General features: G+C 33.1%; 1 protein-coding gene and 2 pseudogenes across 1 annotated transcript; 1 reads left to right on the forward strand and 2 right to left on the reverse strand.

Moving 5' to 3' along the window:
- LOC109344849 lies at window positions 2,658–10,589 on the forward strand (annotated as a pseudogene).
- On the reverse strand, window positions 16,859–20,549 carry LOC109345936 (histone-lysine N-methyltransferase, H3 lysine-9 specific SUVH1-like). Its single transcript, XM_019585228.1, has 3 exons — window positions 20,431–20,549; window positions 18,007–20,053; window positions 16,859–17,198 (listed from the first exon to the last, which is right to left on the reverse strand). Exon 2 carries the CDS (start codon window positions 20,008–20,010, stop codon window positions 18,058–18,060), a length of 1,953 nt encoding a protein of 650 aa, XP_019440773.1. The 5' UTR covers window positions 20,011–20,053; window positions 20,431–20,549; the 3' UTR covers window positions 16,859–17,198; window positions 18,007–18,057.
- LOC109344850 lies at window positions 23,197–27,448 on the reverse strand (annotated as a pseudogene).

The following is a 27,682-nucleotide window of genomic DNA, read 5'->3' on the forward strand; positions in this document are numbered from 1 at the left end:
CAATTTTCTTGAAAAATTGCATCTCTTGACTCAATCACTGTGTTAATAGGATATGAGTCATTCGATTCCATAACCATGAATCTATATGCTTTGCTATTTTCAGCATAACCCAGAAATACACATTCAATTCCTCTTTCACCCAATTTCTTTCTCTTTTGTTCAGAAACTTTTACAATTGCTCTACAACCCCAAACTTTTAAATAGTTTAAATTGGGCTTTCTTTTCTTCCAGATTTCATATGGGGTTACCTTGTTCCTTTTATTAGGAACTCTATTTAATATATAACATGCAGTTAACATGGCTTCACCCCAATAACCTTTTGACAAACCAGAATATGATAACATGACATTTACCATTTCTTCTAAAACTCTATTTTTTCTTTCTGCTATTCCATTCTGTTGTGGGAAGTAGGGTGCAGTTGTTTGATGCATAATACCAGTAGACTCAAAATAATTATGATGATAAAACGCTCATCCCCTATCACTTCTAAAACATTTAATAAAAGTTTCATGTTGAAGTTCTAGTTGTGTTTTAAAAAAATTTAATTTATCTAAAACTTCATCGTTAGAGTGCATTAGATAAACATAACAGAATCTAGTATAATTAACAATGAATATAACAAAATACTTTTTGCCACCATTAGTGGGCCAACCATGTAAATCACATACATCAGAATGAATTAAATCTAGTACCTTAGAACTTCTTTCTATTCTTTTAAAAGGTTGTCTTGTGATTTTAGTTAACATGCAAGTAGTACATGAATTTAAATTTTTGCCAAGAGTAGGAATTAATTTTTATTTCATCATATCATTCAATTTTCTAAAATTAACATATCCTAGTCACATATACCACAAAAACAAGACTCGACAATATAAGCAGATAACATATCATCATTATTATTAACAACATTACTCTTGAAATTATCATGAGACTTATTAAAATCTCGGTTTCTTTTCTTGGAAATTTTACTATCACATGGACCTTTCATTAGCATTTTGAATTTTAGTATCATCTTGTTTTTGTTACTCTTCTTCTAAACGAAGGTGATTACCCAATTGCACAAGAGATAAGTCCTCTTTCTTATGCTTCATGGATCTTTTGAAATCATTCTAAGAAGGAGGGAGTTTGTCTATTATGGAGGATACAATAATGATCTCATCCATATGCATGTTATGTTGTTTATAATTATTAAGAATACGTTTAATTTCATGCATTTGTTCCATAACATATCTATTGTCTACCATTTTATAATTATTGAAATGAGAAATAAGAAACTTCTTACTTGTTGCGTCCTCTTGCATGTATCTTGATTCTAATTTCTCTCATAGATCATTTGCAGGATGACAACTTTGATAAATATCGAACAATGAGTCTGACATATCATTGAGGATGTGCCACATGCATATATAGTCATCATTGACCCATTTTTGTCTCTCTCATGTTTCTGCAATTGTTTCATCTTCCTTCTCTAATGGTCTTGTGGTGTTAAGAACATACCACTTTTAAAGTAGTAAGAATGAATTTCATCTTCTTTTGCCAACGGATAAAATTGCCTCCATCAAATTTTTCCAATTTCACAAAATCAGAAGTCATTTCTTTGAGTGATGCAGCCATTAATACAGAATCGAACCTAAAGATTGTGAGAAAACTTAAATTGTTAGGAATATGGTGCAACACTTGAACAAAGAACTGGTTGATGGATACGCACATAAAACTTCCAAAGCGTGTGTTACCACACTAACCTTTAGGTTCGATTCGCTCCCACCAATTTACGTATATTGGATGCAAATGCGATGAACAACGATTCCTCTTCAGGATACTTTGGAAAACCTTGATATGTTTTGCACAAACACAACAAGCGTATCTTTCCATAATAGTTTACAAACTTATGTTTCCTATACGTCTCTCATGCATTAGAGAAATGGAGGATGATTTCTTAGATAAAATTCGGATGAATGATTATGCCTTCAAGTGTCTCTATTTATAGAGAAGTTCATATCACTTGAGGGAGAGAAGTACCTTTAAGAGTTATGTACGCGTTAACGAAAGGTTATATAGTGTAACAGTTTAGTAAATAACCAAACATGTGTAATAGCTTAGAAGTAGCTACAATGCTCGCTAATTATCGTACCCTGGTTCGAATCCCAACGGGTGTGATCTTTCATTTTTATTTATACGCATTGTAAAAAACATGAACAAAAAATCACGAAACATGGGATCAAACACCTAACCACGAACCCATTGCCCACACACACAACCGTTACACCAAACAACACTTTATTTCATAAATCATCAACAACTTCTATGTACTTAACCATGAATTATGATATTTTTTAAATATCTTTCTCACAGTTACCCTTATTCGCATCACAACAGTTAGTTTTCACCTTATGTGCCAATTATGTGTATGTAATATTTATGCATCATAGTATAAAGATTTATATATACTCGATATATCATCCATCATTCTTTTGTATTACTTTGTTTGAAGAGTCAATAATGATTAAATATAAATAGTGAATAATGTAGTGATAGTGTACAAAACTCGTACACTATGAGTGCATACATTTTTTTCTTCTGAAATCATAATACAACATTTCCCTGTTTCCTTTATTTTAAACATGTTTTGTTGTTTGGAAATATATATGTAGGTGTTATGCATACCTCTATTACAATGTTACCATTTCATGACAATGTTGTCAGGCTTCAGGCTATACATAGTGATAAATATTGCTTCTATTATGCATAATCTTATGTTTGTAAATACACCTATTTCTTTATAAATTGAATCATTAGTGATAGAAGCACGGCCGGCCTTACCGGTTTGTGGCAAGTGCGTAACACATGCCCATAATTAACGAGGGGCCCAAAAACAAATATGTCATTGTTTTTATTCTTTTTAAAATTTGTTAGGTTGTCAACTATTATTATTTTGTGTATCAATTTGTTTAATATTTTATTGGTTGTGATGATCATTGTCTTATAATATTATATGGTTGATGTGTAGTTGAAACAAGGATCTTAGTTGGAGTAAGAAAAGTATGTGTTAAAAACAAGTGAGCAATCAAATAGTAAAAGACTAGAGATAAAAGAATAACACAAGGAATTTGGTAACGAGGTTCAGGCTTACGTCCTTAGGAGCGTTAAGAGACTACCACTATGTATTAGAGAATTAGGATTTCTGTTTGTTTGTTTCTCTTTGTAACATTAGGTTTACATAACATAAATATATAGCCATTTACCACAATCCATTTACATCAGTTCAAACTCGTAACTTGTATTGCTATTATTTAGAGAATATGAGTTATTGCACAATAATCTCCACCTTGGTTAATATCATCAATCTCCATCTTCTGCCATTGGGTTGGAGGTGCTCCATAGTCTAGCATCAGTGAATGTTCAACAAGCCCAGGCAATGCCTGAACTTATCCACGATAACTGGCTTGGTTAACATATCAGCTGCATTTTCAGATGTGTGAACCTTCTAAAATAGTATCTTCCCACAAGCTACCAACTCTCTGAACTTGTGAAATCTCACATCAATGTGTTGGGTCCTAGCATGATAGACCTGGTTCTTTGTGAAGAAGATAGCACCCTGATTGTCACAATATAGCGAAACTCCACTTTGCTCAATTCTAAATTCATTTACCAGCCTCATAAGCCATAGGGCTTTCTTAGAAGCTTCACCATCTGTCATGTACTCTGCATTAGTTGTAGACATAGCAACAACAGACTGAACTGATGATCTTCACATAACTGGTCCATCTGCAAGGGTGAAGACAAACCTCATCGTGGACCTTCTATCTTCCAAGTCACCTGCATAGTCTGAATCAACATAACCCATAACTGAAGGCTTACTCTGTTGACTGCCAACCATGATATCGAGACTTATAGTCCTCTTCAAATATATGAAAATCCATTTTAGTGCTTCACAATGTTGCTTCACTGGTTTAGATAAGTACTTGCATACTTGACTAACTGCTTGTGCCAAGTCCAGTCAAGTACAACCCATATATACATTAAGTAACTCAATGTACTGGCCTATGCAACCTTTGACATGTACTTCTTCTCTTTATAAGTAACTCAATAGAGTGCTCACTACTTTAGCATTGCTCATATCAAATCTCTCTAACATATTTTCAACATAGTTTTGATGGGAGAACCATAATTTTCTAGCTCCCCTATTCTTGTGAATCTTCCTCCCAAGAATCTTTCTAGCAATCAATATATCATCAACATAAAGTAGCAGAAAAATAAAAGAACAATCATTAAGGCTTCTCATATAAACACAATAATCATACTCACAACGCTTGTAACTAAGCTTCAGCATATAAGTGTCAAACTATTTGTACCACTGCCTAGGAGATTGCTTCAACTCATATAGCGACTTCTTCAACTTGCAAACCACTTGACTCTATCCAGCTGCACTGAGCCCTTCTGATTGTGTCATGTAAATTTTCTCCTCTAATTCACCATGGAGAAAGGCAGTCTTCACATCCATATGTTCTAAGTGCATATCTCGGCTGGCTATCAAGGCAAGTACTATCCTAGTAGAAGTGTATCTCACCGCTAGAGAGAAAATCTCATTGTAGTCGATCCCCTTCTATTGTGAATACTCTTTTTCTACAGGACGAGCCTTGAAATTTTCCCCTTCTTTTTCTGATACTGTTAGCTTCCTCTTGTACATCCATTTTCACCTAACTAAACGTTTGTCTAGGGGCAATGGGATAAGCTCCCAATTTGGTTGTTGTGTAAAGACTTCATTCCTCCATTGTGGCACCCATTTATTGTTTTTTCTCCTAGTTGTTTATTGCCTCTTGAAAGTTATATGGATATACTGAACTAATATGGAGAACAACTGAAACCATATCCTCAAAGCCATAACTCCCTAGAGGATTCATAGGACGTATATCCATGTCTTTGGAAAGTAGATACTCCTACACACCTGAACTATCCGCTTAAGAATCATCATGTTCTTGACTTGAACTAGTGCATGGTTCCTTGCCTTTATTCACTTGAACCATTTGATTACTCACTGGAATCATATTTGATCCCAAAGTCTCTCCATTTAGCTTGGGCACCTCTGTCAAAATTGATTGTTTCAGCATGAAATCTTCATCAACCACTGTATCTCTACTCAACACCAATTTTCTGGAAATTGGATCCCAAAACTTTAACCTCTTCACACCTTTGGTATTTCTAATAAAGATACACCTCTTTGACTTGAGATCAAGTTTAGGTCATTCATCACTAGGTACATGTACATAAGTAGGACAACTAAATATGTGTAGCATATTATAATTGGTTGGGTTACTTGTCCATACTTCTTCTGCAACTTTACCATCAAATGAAGCTCTTGGTGATCTATTGATGACAAAATATGTCATACTAAGTGCCGCTTCCCAAAATCCTTTAGAAAGTCCAGTATTCACTCTCATACATCTTACTCTCTCTAGAAGAGTTCTATTCATCCTCTCTACAATATCATTATGATGAGGAGTCTTTTTCACTGAAAAGTGCCTCTGAATGCCATGTTCCTCACAAAATTTCTAAAACTGTAAGTTTTTGTACTCCATATGAAAAATGGTAAGCCATGAATGAAGAATAAGAGAAGAAAGAATAAGAAGATGCTCATAAGGTTAACAATGAATAACCTCACCAGAACCCTTTATTGAATGACTAATATTTTTTTACACAGAAAAAGATGATATGAAAAACTAAATTATTTACAACTAAACTAGAGTAAACTTATACTACCAGAAGTGCCAAGAAGCGAAGAAAAGAAAAGAATGAAAAACAAAAAAGTTTCCATATATGAACTTTCAACAAATAAAATAGAAATAGAAATAAATAGTTTTAACTAAACTATGAGAGAAATCATTTGGGCCTTTTGTGCTTGACTTTGTGTTGGGCTTTGGTCATGTTGGAATGTTCAATGTCATCTATTTTAACACTTTATACCATTGTCTAACCTTCAATATTTGATTTTTCTATCAGTCTGGTTTTCTACTTCTACCTTCTGAACCCTGAATTTGGCAAAGACTTCTGACTTATGGTTCAGAAAATATACCTAGACCTTGCGAGAAAAGTTATCAACAAAGGTAACAAAATAGCTAGAACCTCCTAGAGATGGTTCCTGAGTGGGTTCCATATATCAGTATGGATATAGTCTAGAATGCCCTGAGTCTTGTGTTGGTCAGCCTTGAAACTAACTCGTGTCTGTTTCCCAAGTACACAATACTTGCACAAATCTAACTTACATTTGCTGACTCCCCTCAACAATCCTATTTTGCATAGTTATGTCATCTCATACACTAATATGTCCAAACGCATGTGCCGTAATTTTGTAGCATAATGGTTTGAATATATTGAAATCCCTTCAGCCACTTCAGCAACTCCACCTACCATTGTTCTCCCTAACAGCTTGTAAGTGTTCCCAACAGTCCTCTTACCCTTCATCACAATCAGAGCACTTTTGCATACTCGGATAATATCACTATCTCCATCATCTCTATAGCTAAACTCTTTTGTTTGCGATATCCCCAAAAGAAATCAAATTTTTCTTCAAATCTGGTATGTATCTAACCTTACATAATGTCTTCACTACACCAATATTCATCACAATTCTGATTTCTTCCATGCAAATAATTACACATGCTTTATTATTTACGAGATATATGAAACCAAAATTGCCTACCTGTATGTGGTGAATCATTCTTTGTTTGGCGTCATATAGTATGAACAATCAGTATCAAGTATTCACTCACCTGCACTATGATTTGATGATACATATAGTAGATCACCTTTACTGTTGTAACCAGTGTTATCTTTCTATGCAAAATTTGCAGATGTAGATACTCTATCTTTCTCCACCAGCTTGCTAGGACTCCATTAATTGGGACAATCATTTTTGTAATGCACAGTCTATTTGCATTTAAAGTACTTTACTGGTGTTCTGCTGCTGAAATTTGTTCTTTCCCTTTGGCATGACCTCCTCCGCCTTGTCTCCTCTCATGCTTGGCTCCCTTTCACATACACGCCATCACCCTAAGACTCTTCCCCTACATTTTGTCTTCTTTGAGCGTGAAACAGAAGTGCGGATGTGATTTCATCTAGTTTGATTGAATCTTTCTCGTACATCAATGTTGTCACCAAGTGTTCGTAGGAATTTGGCAAAGAACATACTAATATTATTGTTTTGTCATCATCATCAAACTTCACATCAAGTTTCTGCAAATCATTGATCAATTGATTAAAATTGTTGAGATCTTGTCGCAAATCAATAGCCTCCTGCATCTTCAAGCCATAGATCTCTATTTCAAATACAACTTATTTATTAGAAACTTGAACATGAACTATTTCTCTAATGTCTCTCAACTCTTTTCAATCTAGCTAGTCCATATCATCTTGTTTATTCTCACGCAGTGCCTTTATAGTCCTTGTTGAGTCAACACATCCTTAACCCTCCTTTGCCATAATCTGAAATTACCAGTTTCATCGAACTTCCCATCTCGAATTTGGCATCTAGGTTAAGAGTCATCTGATACCAATTGTTGGGAACAAGCGAACAATCAAATAATAAAAGAGTGGAGTAAGAGAATAACACAAGGAATTTGGTAACGAGGTTCGGCAAAGTATGCCCATGTCTCTGGGAGCATTAAGATACTACCACTATGTATTAGAGAAATATGATTTGTGTTTGATCGTTTTTCCTTGTTGCATTAGATTTACATAACATAAATAAATAGCACTCTACCCCAACTCATATACATCAACTCAATCTCATAATTTGTATTATTGTTATCTAGAAAATATGAATAATTGCACAATCATATAAGATGGAGATCGTTTAACGCTTATTAAAAAGATGATCCCATAAAAATATATTGGACTTAAGTCTCCAATAAGTAACAATAATAAAGACAAAAGAAAATATATTACATTCTCAAAATTTGTACTAGACATCTTTTATTTAAAATTTATTTTAAAGTATTAAATAATTAAATTATTTGATATATAGTAAGTAATCATTTTTATTTAGCCATCACAATTTTTTTTGGTTTCCCACAGGTATCCTCGCACTGGAGGCAATCCTGTCCAAGCCGGGCACATCCACAGGTAAGTGGGGCTAACTCTCCCAACGGACATTTTTTCATCCACAAGACTCGAACCTGGGTTCTTGCTTAAGGGGAATCAAGCATGTACCACTTGAACCAACGCCCGTTGGTAGCCATCACAATTTGTTTTAACTTCTGATGATATTTAAGCATTGTATAGTTAAAGTAGGAGAAATTTTTTGTCACCCCTGGGCCTACAAAAGGCCAGGACCAGTACTATATGGAGGTTGTATTTAGTGGAATTTCCTCCATTAAACCTTGAAAGATTTGTTCACTCTATTGGAAAAGGGATATTTCATCACAAAGTTTTCTGATTATTCTGTTTGCTGGAGTAGGAGACAATTGTGACTTGCTTGTTCCTTCTACAAAATAGAGCAGTGGTAAAATTTTGGTTTTGTTCATTAGCTCATACATTTTCCTAAAGTTGGAAATTTTTTATACAATTGTAGCTTATATGCCATGTTTATTTGGAAAACAGGAACAACATCAAAGGGGAGCAGCTAATGGATTGACTCTTACTGCTATGTCAGCATTCAAAGCAATTGGTCCAGCTTGAGGTGGTGCATTGTGAGTGTCCCTCTAATTTCTTTAGCTGCTGTTTAAGACATTGTAAAAAACATGTCATTATCTATCTCCATATTCAGAGGGAGGGCTTCAGCTTAACGGTAGAGTTGTTTGTCTTGTAACCTGAATTTTATGGTTTCAAAATATGCATAAAGTCTCTTCAATTACGAGAATAAGTCTTTGCAGGTCTACCCTCTTCAAATTCCACTAGGTAAGTCTCGTGCACTGGGCTGCCTTTTTCTTGTTGCTAAAAACATGCATGGTACATGTTTAACATATGATTATGAATCAATGTTCTGTTAAGTAGAGTAATATAAATTCTTTTGCATATGAAAGTTCATATTAAGTTCCTGTGTAACATGGGAATGGTCCTGTCATTTATGCATGTGTTCAAGCTTAGTAAATTCAAACTTTCAGACTTTCTGAGGATTCAATGAGAGGAATAGATATCATAGGCACATTATCAACAAATTCAATGACTTACGAATGTAATGGTGTTGAACAACTCCCAAATATGTAGGCAAACAAGTGGAACTGACTGAACCTTCAACAAGAACAATAAACAACTATGTATAGGAGAATATATTCTTCATTGAAAGTGATTGAAAGATGCAGCTATCTTATTTCTTGTCACTGTATAGTGTATACTTTGAGCCTTATTGGGTATAACAGACAAGAGTAACGGAGATCAATTTCTCCATTTTTTGATCTAATGCAGTTGACAAATATTTCATTCATTATTGTTGCAATTGTGATTGAGGTTACTCTGATTGTATTGTGGTTGTTGCAATGCAGATTGTGGCTATTGCAGTGTGAACTATTTTGTGATTCAAAAATATTTTTGAATTTGATACAGTCCAATGTGGTCTAATGCGATCCGATGCGCCCAAATGCAGTTCGATGAGGTTGCGCTGCAGCCCAATGTGGGCATCATTGTGATTCAGTGTCATACTGCAATTGTTGTGTGATGCAGTCCACAATATTACAACTATGTCACGTGATGCAGTCCGCAATGTTGCGACCATATCACGTGATGTAATCTGCAATTTAAATCACTGATTTTTCTTTACTAAAGCATTTTTTATAGGGTATGCCATAAATCACATTGATCAATAATACCTTCTGATGATAATGGTATCTTGAAAATTATATCAGTTTTCTTAAGCTCTTGTTGGTCAAATTTAGATTAACTTGGTCACAAAAGCGGACAAATGCTTCTTTCCTCCCAGGTATGATGCTCAATAGTTTGTTTAAGCTGATTATATTACATGTATTGAATATGAAAATCCTTAATCTAGTTGTTAATGTTTTTTCACTTATGACATGTGCTATAAACATAGGAAACAATTTTAAAAGCTTTATTTTAAGGCATGGAGATTTTGCCTTGACTGAACCAATGCAAAGAAAGAAAATGCAAATTTATAATGACAAGTAAAGTGTGTGGGTCTTAAGGACAGGGTGGTGGTGATTAATAAAGTATAAACTATTATTTTCCTATACTTTGATGTAACTATAGTATTAGGATATTAGGAACATGTTTCCTTGTGGTAGCTGTATTATTGGAAACTCACCATTGTGCATTTAACTGCAGGCTCGCATGTAGTCTTCTTTATCCTGAATGTTGTTGAAGGGCTTGGAGTGCTCTTGATGTTCAGACCATTCCTTAGTGTAAAAATGAAAATGCCCTCGGAGCAGTTATATTGATAAAAAAGATGGCTCAATGCACGGGACTCCCACCTAGTGGAGTCTTAGAACAGTAAATATACATAGTCTTACATTCTTGTAATTATATTAGTAAGTTTTACATAAGGGGTCTAGTGTCTCAAGGTTATCTGTGAGAATTAGTTTTAGTATCATGTTGTTGGAAAGCTTGTTGCTAAAAGATGAATACAAAATAAAATATGTAATGCCCGCTAAACACGTCATACCATATAATTACATGCTATGTGTTACCTGTTTTAGTGTGTAGTATTAGTTCTATGCAATTCGTCGATTTTAAAATTATTATTATAAGATTTCCTTTATGATAAATAGGAAACGTGGTATGCAATATGTAGGCAATATGAGGGAACTATGTAACTATTTGTGAGACCAACCATTTAACTGCACAAATAATGCTAGTTAGGCTATTATATTAGGCCATATAAAGCCAAGTATCTTAGACCAATCCTTTTAACATGCTGGTCATAAGTAGTATTTTCCCATTTCTATTTCCTGGATTTTTTGTTTTTCTTATTCCAATCTTGTATTTGGCAAGCCTTCTTGGGGAACTTCATGTACAAAGATGTAGAAGGAATAGAGACATGTATTCTTGGTTGTTGTTCAATCTTTGAATTGAATATTGAACAAGAAGCATGACATGGGTAGCAATCCTTATCCTCCACCATTGCTCCTTATTTGCAGCCTCATGTCTTAAATAGAAGACTTACTTCCTAACATACTATTCATTTTTGCTGCACTAGCATCAATCTCATCATAGTTATCAGAACAGAGGCAAGGCACTCAGACAATGAACCACAATCTAAAGATTGTTGTGAAGGCAAACATTCTCTAAAATATATTTTCTAAATAGTTACACCGTTTCCTCGTCTAGCCTATCTATTGCGTACAAAATTTGACTGAAGTGTCACAAATGCATATGAAGGATTATTGCGTACAGTATTCATAATACTACGTATCAGTTTAACATACCGCGTATTGGGTTTGTCATAAATAATATCTCATAAAAAGTAATGTAAGAAGTGATAAACCATATACCCAAATAAATTACTTATCCATACCGTGTACCAGGTAACTATGGTTCAAGCATCCTAAAGTGAGTGCTAGAGATGGCACATTTTTGACAGATATGCATTGCCTTCCCTTTGTTGAACTCTACCACTTTGAGGAAAATTGTGAGTTGAGTTGTGAGTTGTGACTATATGCATCTTTCAGAAGGGGCATGTCACATGCTGCACTGCAATGCAAGTTAATTCAACTATTTCCATATCTGCTGTCTCGCAAAGTGTATCACTTCATATGTCACTTTTGTGATTGTTGAAAAATGTATATAAATTCAAAATTTAATAATTAAATATTTTTCTGACTAATCACAAATAATAAAACATAGAATGATACATTTTTTTGGGAAGTATCTTCCGCATATCAGGGTAGCACTCAAACCTTGGTGAGAACTCAGATTATGAATTTTCAACTTCATAGGAGATTGTAATAACAAAGCCTTGTATAAATCCATCTCCATTCCATCACAACTAGAGAATCACTTGGCTAAGTCACATGACAGAATTGAAACACCAGAGTTATCTATCTTTCCTGATTTGATTATCTGCAGAGATACAAGAACTTCATTCATTGAGGAAAATGATAGAATTTTCTTGCCTTATTAAAGAATAATCACATAGAGCAGACTCGTCTAGTTGTTTCCTTTTCCTTATAACAAACATCAATAGACATTTGTTGTAGCTATTGTTGGTCTTGTTCTTTGTATGAATGTTGATTAGAGAAGGGGCGTTTTGTTGGAAGGGGAAATTGGAAATATAAATTATTAGTAAGATAAAATATAAATATAGAATAGAAGATTCAGGATATGAAATTACTTGTAAACATTGTTATTGTGCTTAAATTTAGCCTTTCTCCATAGAGAATTTTAGCATAATTAAAGAAGCCTATACTAATAAGACGTTTTTAGTGGTATAAGGCTTAATTGAATTTTTAGATAAGCCAAAATATTAAAATGTCTAAAATATCATAGCAAAAAGGGTTATCACACGGCCCTGAATAGGATTAATTAGTTATTCTTAAGCTGGGAAATATCCTTTGTTATAATAAAAAACTAAACTAAAAAAACCCATTTTTATAAGCAAACAAAGCAGCCTTTAGACATTATTAGTCTATAGATGATTAATGATGATTAAACAATAAACAAATAAAATCTGAAAGCTTATCTCCATGACTATCAATTTATTCATGAATTTGGTCACTTCAAACCCTTCATCTGGTTTTAAAAGCTGCTTATTGCCATTGCAAAAATGACATACCCAAAATCCCAGAAAATTGATATTATTTGCTATTGCCTTAGACTGGGGTAGATTAGTTGAAATGTTTAACAATTTTGGGTACTGTGGCACTTTAGATATGATGTGAAAATAGTTAATACATTTGTTAATATGTAATTAGGCCACATTGAATTTCAAGTTTTTTCCAACTTCAAGTGTACCATAGCATTCACCCAAAGCAAAAAATAAGACTAAGTTGAAACAGGTTGTCTAAAACAATTGTTTCAATCTTTTTAATTACCTTAAAAAAATCTTTGTTGCATACTAAAAAATCTATATAGAAACACTGTCATTTGTTGCATGGTTGTGCCTGGCGTGTGACTTTATTCATTGAAAACATATATTGATTTCTGAAAGTGTTATATCAAAAACCTCGGACATGCATCATGACCACCATTTTAATTCCACAGTGGCCCTTCCCAGCTCGAACCTGGGATCTGGTGGTCAAAATTTTCATTCTAGATACACCAGCTGAGTTATTCGTTTGAGTTAGTGGAAAATACATTTGTTGTCGGAAAAAAGTGTTACTTCATTCATCACCAATCACGATTAATAATATATTGAGTGACACTTTATGAGATATCATATGTACTCCAAAGTTAGTGACCCTTCCCGGGGTTCCAACTAGTGATTTAATGGTCAATTTTCCGCTCTAGATCTACCAACTGTCAGCTGAGGTATAGGTTCGGGTTATAAATCAACTCCATGCTTCATGAGGATATTAAACATATATTGATGATAAATAAACTAATTTGATCTAGTGTTGTAACGCCCCACTAGATCATCTAGATAGATGACCAAAATGTCACAGACTTGATTTTTAGGAGCGATACTTTTTGAGAGGGCAATCACGTACCCCAAAAGGAATTAGTTTTTTTACCCAAAAATGTGAAATAATACACTTGGTAGTACCAAAAAAATAAACTAATAAAAAAGTGAAGGCTCTTCCACCTTGCTTCATGAGTGTATTAGACAAAAGCCAATTTCACAATCTCATGGAGTGACACAAATACCACAATAGTTTTGACCCATCTCATGAATCCACAAACATAACCATACACCATAGTGTCTTCACTGGCTAATGGAAACCCTCTCAAACTCACAATTATCCACTACCACTACAGTCTTAATTTACCTGATTTTGGGACGCAACAGAATTCTGTGGTCACATCATCACAATTAGGGTGGTAAAATTATCAATAATCCAAAATCCATATGTTAGAATTAATGGAATATAATTCAATGGATAACGTTGATAATGGATGGATTCAAATCCATCCATTATATCAAATGGATATCTATGGGTATATCCATTTGGATGGATACCCAATTCATCCAAAAAATAAAAATAAAAACAAATTTTTTTCCAATTAATTCAATATTAATATAAAAAATCTCTCTCACCTTTCTAAGCATAATTCCACACATTTTACAAAAGTAGAAAATTGCAATTGTGATTTTAAAAGTGCTTATCAAAAAGTATAAACGATTTCGGCCTTAGTGCTTTACCTCAACATCTTAATGCAAAGTATAAATGTATCATTTTTGTTATTGAGTAATGTGATAATATAATAACAAAATAAAATATTTCAGGATGATGGACTATTACACATAACTTATGGAAGTCCAAATTATTAATGTTCTGGTTTAAACCTGAAACCGATGAAACTGAATCATAAAATGTGGTTCGGTTCAGCTCCGCGGTTCGATTTCGCGGTTCGGTTCAATTATTTATTTAGAACCATTTAAGTTTGGTTCGGTTCACGATTTTATAAATTTTGGAACTGTTAGAACCGAAACGCATATTAAAAAAGTAATTTTATTTTATATTTGAATAGTTTAACTTTAAAGTTGGGAGATAAAATATAATTAAGAATTTAGAATTATTAATACATATATGCTATAAATAAGACGCAAATAGAAAAAATTAATTAGTAAACAAACCTAATATCTATTATCTCTATTATCTATTGAGAAGATATAAAGAAAACTAAAAAACTAGTATACATTTTATCAATATTCAGAGATAAAATTAATTAAATAAAGAAATTAAGGAACTAAAAGAAAATAAAGGAAAAACTTGAGGACATTACTAATGATATGGAGTATTAGGTCTTACTGTTGGACTAAAATATTGGTACCAAGTTTGTCATTCTTAAATTTTGTTGGACATTGTCAAAAATTTTGTGGACTAAAATTTTAAGTTTGTAATGCGCTGAGATGTTGAATTATTATTGTTTTACTAGAAAGAGTATTAAATACTTTAATATTGATGTATTTAGTATTCATTTAGTTGACTCTGTACCTTGCAAATTTTGTTCATCTATTTCTTAAAGGATTTTCTTTAAATAAGTTAAAAAACCGAACCGTTAATGAAGGGTTCAGTTTAGTGTCTAAATAAAATTTGCGGTTAATCGAGTAGAACTGAACTTTATCTTTGTGTTAGGTTCGGTCACTAAATTACGTCAAAAACTGAACCGAACTTTTACATCACTGACAATTATATTGCACCAGAGATTCTTGCCAATAAAAGTGCTTATAAAAAGCTTTACAAATTCACCTTTTTAAAAGTGCTTATCAAAAAACCAATTTTTAAAAGTGTTTGTTAAAAAAATTATTTTCTAAAATGTGTTTTTAAAAAAAAAATCACTTTTTAAGAATAATTTTTTAAAAAAACACTTTTTAAATTTTTAAAAAAATGATATTTAAAAATGATTTATTAAATAATAAATTTTAAAAGAATTTTTTTCTTCAAATTGCTTTATTAAAATTGTATTATTCAAATTAAAAAAAGTGGGTTGGATATCCATCCATCCAATAAAATGGATATATGGATAGAATGGATAAATTAGAATCCATTGGATATGGATGGATTGTATAATTTAAAAATGTAATGTAAAGATTTATATGGATTAGTAAATAGTTTTCCATCCAATTGTCACCCCTAATCACAATACACCTAGGGTGTCTTCATTACAAGATTTGTCACAAAACTAATTCCTGAAAATGTAACCTTGAAAATAGAGTAAATTACATTAACAACCCCTGAGTTTTAGTGAAATTACACAAACCACCCTCATTTTTATACTTTCATTACACTGATCACCCCTTCATGAGAAATAAGTGTAATTTTGTGAACAAAAAATGTTATAAAAGCAATTAAGTTGAACAAAACATGATATATTGTGGAGACAGACCCAAATAATATATGGGTTGATACCTCTTTATTATTTTTGGTTCGTTATGATATAGTATAAGAGCGATTTAAACAATATCTTTTTAGAATTGTTGATGCATTTTGTAACAAAAAATAATAAAGATATATTAATTTGTATATTATTTGGATTTTTCCTCACAATATACCATGTTTTGTTTAACTTAGTTGTATTTATCATATTTTTTGTTTAAAAGATTACATTTATTTCTCATGCCGGGCTTGATCAGTGTAATGAAAATATAAAAACTAGGGGAGGTTTGTGTACGGGTAGAAAAGTAAGGGGTGATTTGTATAATTTCACTAAAACTAAGTGGGTGTCAGTATAATTAACTCTTGAAAATAAGACACTCTTACATTTAGCTCTAAAGCAGTTCATCACTTTTTTCCCTTTCTTGTTTCTAGTATTGTTACATAGACTCAATGGTTTTGGCAAGGGTCCGTTTGGAAGTTAGACTTTGGAGGGGAAGGAAGGAAAATAGAAGGATTTAGAGCCATGAAATACAGTTGTGAAATGACTCTGAAGTCTTCCATTTCCCTTCCTTTCACTTTAAAACCCAACTCCTAAATCGACCCTAAGTGAATACATGATCTCCTAGTCCTTAGGGTCTGTTTGCGAGTTGATTTTTAGAGTACGATATAGGAAAATAAAAGAGTTCGAAGCTACGAAAATATTTTCCATCTACCCTTCATTCCTCACAAACATACCCATATGACCAGATTTGTAAGCAAGGCTAGATGTTATTAAAGAGTAACAAAATTTCTCCTAATCTACCCACCTAACTAGCCAAAACACAAGAATCCATACATTGGAATGGAGATTCCAAATACCATTCAGCAGTAATCAGTCCACATGGAAAAATCTCATAATAAATAAAACTCAGTTCACTCCACCATGAGTCATGAAAGGTCCCTGGAAAATACAATTAGCATAGAATATGATCCATACCTTAGTTTCACAAGTTGGCTTCTACAATCCCAAATATGAAGAGAAAAAGTTACAGACTTCTGAGCAACATAATTACACCACAAAATATTCAAGTCAAGAGGACAAAGTAGAGATAAACATGTGGATGCATATGTCTAGTTATAAGCTTGTCTAGTGTATCATGGTCATACAACTTCACTAACTATTTATCATAAAGATGGAACCAAAACGGGGGCCATAGCCGAAAACAGACAATGATATTTTGAAGCATGCATCAACTAAACTGGATCTAGGTCTTGAAGTAGAATGTCATCATCCATCTGTGAAATGATTCAAGCATTATCACTTGCTTACATGGGCAAGATAATTGAAGCATTACCATTTGATAACAAATATGTAAGTTCAGTAGAACATCCTGCATACTTTTAAGCCATGTCGAAAAATTTGGTGAGCTTGCTAACCAAAGTTGAAAGTTTTAGATAAAGCAGATGTGTAAACTTCAATTAGCATACAATCAGAAATGTGCATGAAAATAAATTTAAAAAAAAAACTGTGAACTTATGCATACAATATCATAATAATGAACAGGGATAGCATCTTAAGTGAATTTGGGGAATCATTATGAAATTTTTGTATGCCTGGTTGAAGGGAAGTTAATCACGAAATGTTAACATACAAATATCGTAGGAGAAGCAGTATAAGAAAATGAATTAAAATGTGAACATACAAAATATCCTGATTAACACAATTTTATGACTTCTGATTTGTTTGATGTGCTGTTGAAATGAGTACTTATACAATACTTTCGGAAAATGGTAGAAATAAAAGGTAGCAATGAAACATGATGCATGCATTCATACAATACTAAATTTCTTCTGGCTTTATGTTTCTGCTCCTCAGCTTAAGTGTGTGGGTAAAATGTAATGCTAACAGATATAATCCATGTCACATGAATTTGATGGAAGAAACCATAAATATCAAACTTGTAATCAACTTTCATAAAACATAAAAAAGAAACACAAAAGTAAATTGGAAAATGAAAAGGTTTTTTCGGAGAGAAGGTGCATTAATTACAATGATTAGATCTGAATAACTAATAAATTATGAAGAAGAAAGAGATCATGGTACCTTCATAGCCAATACTGCATATGCCTGCCTATGAGCAATTGTATGAAAATGTCAACCAAAAGAACCACGACATTTTGGTGATCCACAAAAGCATTTCTTTCTCCCCCCTTTCTGCGCACTGCTACCCTCAGCACCGGAAATTCCATAATCATATTTGAACTCTGTCAACGGGGGAATGTGCCTGAGTGCAAAAAATGCAACATGTAGGAAGGATTGGTTGTTTTCTTCATATAAGACAGGTTGCCAGAAAACATTTGGGGAGCAACTATGATTTATGAATCTAGCCACATTTCCGACGCTCTTAGCATTTACAATTAGAGGATACGGTAGAGCATAGTCCTCACTTGAGTCGTTTGTACTCACTTCTTCTAGTATCCTAGGCTCATAATTCCACTTGAATGTATCAAAAATTCGGGTTGTGTCGAAAACATAGTCATCATCTCTTTCCCTCACAAGTTGACTTAACTTGACCCTGTCAATAACTTCTCCTGCATACTCACAAATAAAAGATCCGGCACGAATAGGATCCAGTGATCGAAGACCCCAACCTCTATCCGTTGTTTTGAACACTTCCATGTGGTACTTCAAACCAGACTGTGATGCTCGATTTTTGCAGTTAGGAGAACACTGACATGCGGGGCCACATTCATGAACCAATTGCTTCCGACTCACAAGAATGCCATTGCCAATATATGGAAAATCACCATCAGTTTTTCTAATGCAAGAGCAGTTCAAATCACCAGGGGCACATGCTTTAGCACAGTTGCAGCTGTGCGAAGGCTGCATTAAATTGAATGATTTTGGATGTCTAAGAGTTTGGAAATAAGTGAAATAAGCAGGTGCCTTTTCATTATCAACATCGTTGACAAGTGATACAGGAATACTCTCAGCTCCTGAGGAGAGGTCAGCAAGAATGAGTCCAGTCCTTGAAGGGAAGCCAGACTTCCACTTCCGAATTGATTTCCAAACGGAAAAGCCACTAGGTTGTCCAGGAATTCTCACCAACTTATATTTAAATACACCACCGCCGCCGCTTTTTGCTCTATCCACCCATGAATCTTCGATTTTATACAAACCATCATAGACATAGATTTTTGAAGTTTGATTCACACCCTCTTTTATACCTCGGATGACTCTTACCTCATTATGTTGTCGCGAACTTCTATCCAAAGCAAGATTACCCCTTTGAAGCTTCTGATCTGTCAGGTGCTTGTCTTTCTTGTTGAAGTTCTCACCTTGACCAGTATAAATTAAAACATCATTATCCTCCGCCTCATCATCATATTCTCCGGATGAAACAATGCTTATTGCCAGAGTTTCCTCCTCAAACTCACCTCTGATATGCAAGGAGTCAATTCCACCCATGGATTGAGCATGCAAACCGACAATACATAATTCCATTCGGAAGAAGAAAATGTCCCCAACCTCAACCCCAGGCACTACTCCTACTCTCTTCCTCTGGTTTGTCCGAATCCCTTTGCTCATCAAAGTATTGCAAGCTTTTAAATCCGCGCGCTTGATTATACCAGTGCTCAATTGCTTGGCATCTTCAAGTTGGCAGAGCCTTCTACGAAGTGCATCAAATGTCATGAGTATAAGATTAACCACATCACGATTACCGTCTTCTCTCAGAGGTGGGGTAATGCCAACTAAAAAACCCATATCAGTATATACCACCGGAGTTCTATCAACATACTTCTTTTTGGATGATTTTGAATATGATGCTCCATGTTTCTTGGTACCCGAACTGCCGAAACCAGAGGTTTCTCCAGCCCTATAAGCTCGTAATGGAGCTGGTGTGGCAGCAACCCTTGGTGGTGCTGGCTGAGGTCCACCAAATGGGAAAAATGGATTGAACCCTGAAGGGTACTCACCAGAGATTGGAGCTTGAGGAGACATTGAGAAAACCGGTATCATACTACGCATAGGTTTAACATCCAGAATCTTATACTTATCAATGGAACCTGCAGGAGGAACTGAATTTTGGCCTACCCTTTCTTCCATTGCAAAAGAAAACCCTTTTCAACCAAGCTCACAGAGAATCAACCTTCACAAAATCACAAGCTGGAAAGTTACAACCCCTTCACTCAAAACAAAAAATCACCCCAAAACTCTTACTGAAATACCACTTTTTCACTCCAGACAAAATAATCAAATTCACAACTTCATTTCAAAAATCTCATCATTTTCTGAAGAAAATCACAAAAGGGTCATGCAATCTTGAAGATGGTTTCATAAAACAATGATTTTTAGTAAAAACCCTAGGAGAAAATGAGATCAAGCATGGATTTTTACAGAAAATAGATGGACCCCACAATTTGTTTAGCTCTAACCAAGCTTGAGAGATCAATACAAGTACACACATGAAGAAAAAAATTAGAAGGGGGTAACTTTACATTGAGAAAAATACTCTACGAGTGTTACCTTGTAAGAGTCCTTTGATTGATGAAGATTTGTGCTAGGTCATGGATGAATCTGCTATACAAGACAGAGAAAATAATGGGGTACGAACTACGAAGTACCAAACAGTGATTTCGAACTTGTTATGAGGGAAATATAGAGACATATAAATATCATATTTAGATATAACTATATTTATATGTTTGTTATGTTATTATTTATAATTAAATTTTAATTTGGATTAAAATTTTAATATACTATCAAGATTTTATTAGTACAATTCTAAATTATTCTATAAATAATTATGAAGAAAATGACATATGTTTGGTTGTAAAAGGTAGAAGTGATAATGAACCGAATCAATTTGGTATTTATTTGAAACTCGATTTATTATTTAGTTTGAGAAACTTAGTTTATGAACCAAATGAGTTGAATTTGAGCTAGAAATTAATCTCGTTATATAAATGAGTCGAACTTCAGTTGAATACAGTTCAACTCGTTAGATTCATGAGCTGATTCGATATAAATATATAAATTAATTTTTATGTTTATTATGATTCATGCATTATTTTTATATTTATTGTTATTATATATAAACATTATTATATTTATAAATATATAAATAATATTTCTTTAAAAAGAAATAATTATTTAAGTTAATGAGTTAATTCGAATCGAGTTGATCAGTTCACAAATTTAACTGAATCAAACAATTTGCATACTTTAACTGAATTAAACTTAAGTTAAAAAAACAACTCTAGTTGAGTTTTGTGCTATACCAAGCTAAATTTTAATTTGGCTCATTTCCACCCCTAGAAAAAGATATTACTTTTGATATATACTTTTTTTTCTCGTGATAAATAAATTTATAAGATGATTTATTAAAATTATATATTTTTTTAATACAATTATGTTTTGTTCAGTGTCCGACTATGGAAACACGTGCTGTAATAAAGATTCAAAGTGAGTGTCCTTTGACACGTGAAAAGAAAGAATAATTTCAACCACGCTTACTTTTAATTTTATCCCATTTTAATCGTTAATTATTTTATTTTAATTTACTTATATTTTAATTATTTTCGCTAACTAATAAAAAATACTTTAATTATCCTTATATTCTATATATTTTTCTTTATCACCAAACTTTTTCGAAATCAATGATCCTTTTAAAATCGGATAAACTGATGTTAATCTTCCAAAGAAATTAAACATTGAATCCCAAAAATAAAATGGTATTATATTATTTCTTAAGTCGAACTCATTCATTATCAAGGACTAACATAGTGATCATTTAATCTTTTTGAGATTTAGTTAATCATCAATTTCTTGTTCAATTCATTAATTTGTGTATTTATCTTCTTTCACATATTCACTATTTTTACATGATTATAAATATTTGCATTCTTTGTTGTTATGGTCTTTTTTTATATTTATTTTCTAAAGATATTGGTTATATTCTAAGTTCATTCATTTCTTTTATAAATGTACTTATTTATTTTATTCTGATTTGGAGTTCTTAATGTATGCTTAGGAGTAAAGTTTTGTAAATTGGAATGCATATCTGAATTGTAAAATAGAATTAAACTATGTAAATAGATGTTAGAGCCAAATTCTTTCACCCTTTTCCCAACTTTTTTATTTGCATTGTGAACTATTTTCTATGTGAACGATCAGTTCAAATCACCTAAATATTCATTTTAACTCCGTTATGTTTTTTTTATCATATCACTTTTGTGTTTAAAAAATTAAACATCGAAAATGGTTTTCAAATAACTAATTTGACTTATATTTAAAAAATTTGGGATAATTTTAAGGTTTTTAATTTTAAGGACTAAATTAGTAAGTCTAAAAACAAGAAAAAATGAAATGAGTATTAGTATATATATGTTTCAAATTGCTTATGTAACAATTTTTTATATGCTGATATACCTCTTACTAATCCACCTACCTATAAGAAAATAATATGCCACAAAGTGATATTTTATTTATTAATGATTGATTTAAAAATAATATATATCACTTTGTTGTTGATAAGAAGATTTAGTAGGAGAATATACTATTGTTTTTTTCAACATGATGATATCTCTATGATATCATCATCTCTATTCAATGATTAATTAGAGTGTAATATCTATGCATAGTTAGTATAAAGAGTTATATATAATTAGTATATCATCTATCATTTAGTTGTATTACTTTTTTTCAAAGAGTCAATGATAATAAAACATAAATTTTAAACGATACAATAATAATATATAAAGCTCATATACTATCCCTACATACATTTTTTAATGTTTCAATAAAAATAGGTGGAAAGTTTGTACGTCAATGGAGGACTACTGCTCAGCACATTTTGATAACAATGATTTTAGTTATACACTCTCTTTGCCTTTCCTTTTCTTGGTCAAAACCAATGATTCATCATTCCCTATACAAGATTATGTAAACAAATTTTGATGACTATGATCCTACATCTTAATAAATTATATCATTGTGTTGAAGCAACACTTTTCAGAATTATAACACAAAATACAAGCACTTTTTGCTATTAAAAAATTCAGACAAGATTATGAGTTAACAATGTAGAAGGTGATTTAGTAATTCTGCCAGTGACTTCAACAAATGCAGTTTCAGTCAATGAAGTCTGAGAATAAGAAAGGAAAAGCTAGTGTATAACTATAAACAACTTATGTTGTTTTCCTTTAATTAAAGGCTACATAAATGACCAAATATTCTTTAAATTTCACTTTCACAATATAGAGTGTATTCATCATGTTACTTCTTTCCTAGTTTATTAGACAAGTACATTTAAGTTACAATAATGCAAGGAAGATCTTAGCATAGTTGTTCTTATGCACCAAGTAGAAGCAACATAAAAAGGTGGAAACAAAAAATATACAGTTGTGTAAATGAGGATCTGCTGCAGAAAATCTCAGACAAAGGCAAATAAATACTACAGTGCCAGAAATGCCTGAAATATCAATACTTTGAAATCTCTTCTGCCTCTATCAGGGGTGTCTCCATGCTTATTTTGCAAACTTGGCCCGTCCCATATGGAAACATTTATTCCAAATTGGGATTTTCGGTGGAAAACCGACTCTGCGACTATACTTATATCAGAGTGTTGGCTCAGCATGTTCTTGTTTATCTGCAAGTTGGTTTCTAAGGAACTCTAGCACTGATTGCCGCTATAGAAGGGATAGAAAATGAAATCAAGTCTAGGATCTAATATGCAAATACAGCACATAACCTAGTGATACTAATATGAATGATACTTTCATTTGGCTATAACTTGTGACAAAGTAGGTAAACCTTATCCGTTGCTCCAGAGCCTACAGGCTTCTGAGTTTAATGTCATTGATTCAAATAATTCTATGGCGTTTTGAAATCCAGAAGTAGCCAACTTTTCGTCCCCAAGATTTCTGTCTGTGTCTGCGACTTTTGCAAGAGAAACAGCAACATCTAGGACCTGAATTATTGGAAACAAGTAAAAAGGTTAATTACAGTAACAGCCATTCCTTAGACTCAATGATTTAATGGGGGAAAACCCAAAACTATTCCATTTGTAGTATTGTGATGGGAATATGAGAAATGGAAACAGCAACCTTATCATTTAGGATTTTCTGAAGAGACAGGATTTCTACTCTTTCAACATATGGTCTACAATGTTGCGGTGTTATTGCTGACCGCTTTAATGAATGTTGGTAGTGCCATAAGTCATTGATCATCACATCGGATTAGAGAGGTGGGGCAAGTGTTGTGATGGAGGATCAAATGTCTGACATAAGATAACTAAATAGTACGGTTTCTTAGGCTTAATATGTCTTTTGGATGGCCTAAGGTCTAGTCTGTTCAACTAAATAGGCTCTTTATAGACGGTCTGACTTGTTTCCACCCCTAATCATTACACCTAAGTCTCGAAGACATGAACCAATGCCAATTAAACTAGAAGCCTCTTGCCATCCTTGATCCAATTATTGAGGACTAGCTTTCAAGTATTTGGTATAATCAAAGAAACTAAATTCTTTATGAAAATGTGCAATCCACATTATGAATTGTGGCATTTGGATAGAGTGTAATGCTCATAGTCATGTTTAAGGTTTCTTTGGCTCACCACCTGATTTTGGAATTAGATTGGTCAGAGGAAGAAGTACTCCATGTGTGATTCATAGGTGTAGAAATCAATCACATTTTTCAGAAATAATCAGCCATATTGTTATCAACTATCAAACAGGATTGGTATAAATTACATCCATGTAGCATATACCAATATTTGGTATGGGTACGTAGTATACGGTAGTTACCCTCTCAAATACTGGTATGCTAGGAGTAATATTAAGTAGGTTTTTTTATAGCTTTTTGTACAATCATTTTTAGTGCTGCTTCTTGTAGGTTTGAATCAACTTTTATTTTACCGTAGGAGAAATACCCAAGGATAAAATTCTTTCTTGTTTGAGTGTACATTACCAATTACTCTTCTTTTCATTTACTTAAACTATAGCTAAAAAATACGGTTCATTCCTTAAAGGGAACCAATTCACAAAAAAACATGAATTGGTACGAGAGAACCAATTCGCAATTCTCTGCTAAAATGAGAGAGTTGTGTTTCAATGTAAGAGACAAGAATATCTGTAACAAGTAAAAAAAATATGGGGATAGTAGTAACCAACCTAGGATGGAACATTTGGGGTATGCTTGAAAACATCACGCCGGACATTCAAAGATTGATAATAGTAAGATCTTGCAGCTTGAAGGTCTCCATCATAATATTTAAGGTCTCCAATTTTATCAAGTGAAACAGATAGTGTGTGTGCAATCTGTAGTACAAGAAGTTTAGAACAATGAATTGACCACAAAAGAAGGCAGTGTGGTCATGTAATTTATAACTTTTCAATCCATAAAAGCAAGAGTGTAATGAAATAACCTCCAAATCATCTTTTGGCAACTTTGACAGAAGTTCAACACTTTCTTCAAAATAAGCAATTGCAGAACTAGCATTATCCATTCGGCTGCAGAAAAATCATGTTAGCATCCACATCAAAATTTGCCTCCATTAAACATGTTGTGGAACAAAATTCTTCTTTCATTTTGTGATACAAGAAACATAGCTATAGAAGAAATGCAGTAGACAAAAGCAAAAGATATGATAATCCACAAAAGTAAACAAAAAGCACGAAAAACAACATCAACCATGCCTTACTCCCACTACTTGGAGTGAGCTACATAGATTGAAAACACCATAATATTCACCTGATATCATGTCCATTAGCAAAGCATTGACCTTTAAATTTTTCCTAATTATTTCGCTTATTGTTATTCTTAGCTTTCCTCTGTCTCTAGAAATTGGACTAACCTCCATTTGTTCTACTCTTCTTACTGGGGCTTCTAATAGTCTCCTCCACCACCTAAGGAGCAATTCTACCATCTTTTCTCTAATAGGCATTACTCTAATTTTCTCTCAAATGCATTCATTCTTAATTATATCTTATCTATTATGTTCATTCATCCAACCAACATTCTCACCTCTGCTGCATTGAGTTTATTCTCTTGTTGACATTTTACCATCCAACATTCAGTCTCATATAACTAAATGTAATTCATTTCTAATTCCTTTTGCCTATGTGTTTGATGCTATATATAATCGGTCCTAAACTTGGACACAAGGTGAATGTTGTATTAGGCGGTCGACAGACAACGTAAAACTTTTAGAATAATATGATATTGATCAAGAAAAAGCACAAAAAAAACCATGGCTAAAAAAGACATATCAACTAAAAGATAAAAAAAATTATTTAAAAATGTCCACCACCGAAACCCCTCCTCCAAGGTCACAATTAGCTAAGCACCATAAAGAGACCAAAAGGGGCACTGCATCCCATGAAAGAAAGAAGAAGAACTTAAATATTGAACAAAACTCATCACAATTACTACTAGATCATAATCAATTCCACACCCATATGAGCTTCAACTTAGTTATCTAAGATGTCAACTAGAACTATTGAGTAAGGGTAAATTTAATGTTGAGTGTCTTGGTGAACACAATGTTAAAGTATTCTTTTAATAATTAAACATTTGATATAAGCCCTACTTTTCTTATCTAAGGTCTAGGCAATTTAGCTTGGCAAGAAAATCTTTAGAAAGATAAGTTCTCTTTGGAATGGAATATTCCCACTGAAATTAATTTAGGCAGCTACACAATTCATGTACCAGACTACAAAAATATACCTCTTAAAACACACATATAAAGGGGTGCTCTTGATTGCATGTTCAACATATCCTATAAAACTACATGAGTAAATATGAAACTTAGTCCTTAGAATTATCTTTCGCTAGTCAGATCACTAGATTTTATTTGTGTATGAGTTGGTACATAAATTTTCAAAACTCGTGTCAAGGTAATCCTTCTTAGGGAATAAAGTACCATACAAGAGACACTGATGTGATACAAGTTCTAAGAGAGAAGGGGCGCAAATGATTAAAGAAGAGAGAAGCAACATAAGAAGCATTAATTGCTGGTTGGAAATAAGAGAACCCAAAAAAACATATATGTACTGTTAGATTTATCTTGAATCAGTATAATTGATATAATTTAACTCAAGTATAAATTGATATCTCTTCATATATGACAGTGCGATTATGTGGTGGATTTCAGTGGTAGCAATTGGTGTGAGGAGGTTATGATGGTGAAGAAGTTTTTGGTATTTTTGGATGAGTAGGTTAATGTGCGAGGAGAAAAAAGTTAGGGAGAGGGATAGATTTTTTTTTTAAATGAAAATTATAAAACTACCCTTAATACTAATATTATTACAATTAAAATATGAGGATTAAGTGATTAACTTTGTCCAAAACTTTTGGTGTATAATGTTAACTTCCTCCAATCAAATATAGAGAAAAATAAAAAGAATGAGAAAACGCACCAGCAGTCACCAAGCATGCCCAAAACTGCTCCAAGCTGTGAACATAACTCTGAAGTACTACCCGTCTTTTCTAACTGACCGCGAATGTCTTCTGCACAGATGACGAGTCTTGATTCACACTTTCTAAATTCTAAGCACAGAATGTGTTGGAATAGAGTAGAATAACTAATGTTATATATTGGACTCAGGTCTACACCAGATATAAGCACCTAATAGAAACACCCTATGGGCAGGTGGGCTCATGGGTGTGCTAGAGTTTGTAATCCTTATTCTCTAATAATATCTTGGCAGCCGCTCAACGCTTCCGGAGACGTGGGCACAATTGGCTGAACCTCGTTAACAAATTCCATTGTTTCTTC

The sequence above is a fragment of the Lupinus angustifolius genome, chromosome LG04 (genome assembly GCF_001865875.1).
Source record: "Lupinus angustifolius cultivar Tanjil chromosome LG04, LupAngTanjil_v1.0, whole genome shotgun sequence".
Classification (NCBI taxonomy): Eukaryota; Viridiplantae; Streptophyta; class Magnoliopsida; order Fabales; family Fabaceae; genus Lupinus; species Lupinus angustifolius.

What these genes read in the sequence shown, in the direction of transcription:
- LOC109345936 (XM_019585228.1), bottom strand. Translation starts at nt 20,010, where the DNA reads ATGGAAGAAAGGGTAGGCCAAAATTCAGTTCCTCCTGCAGGTTCCATT.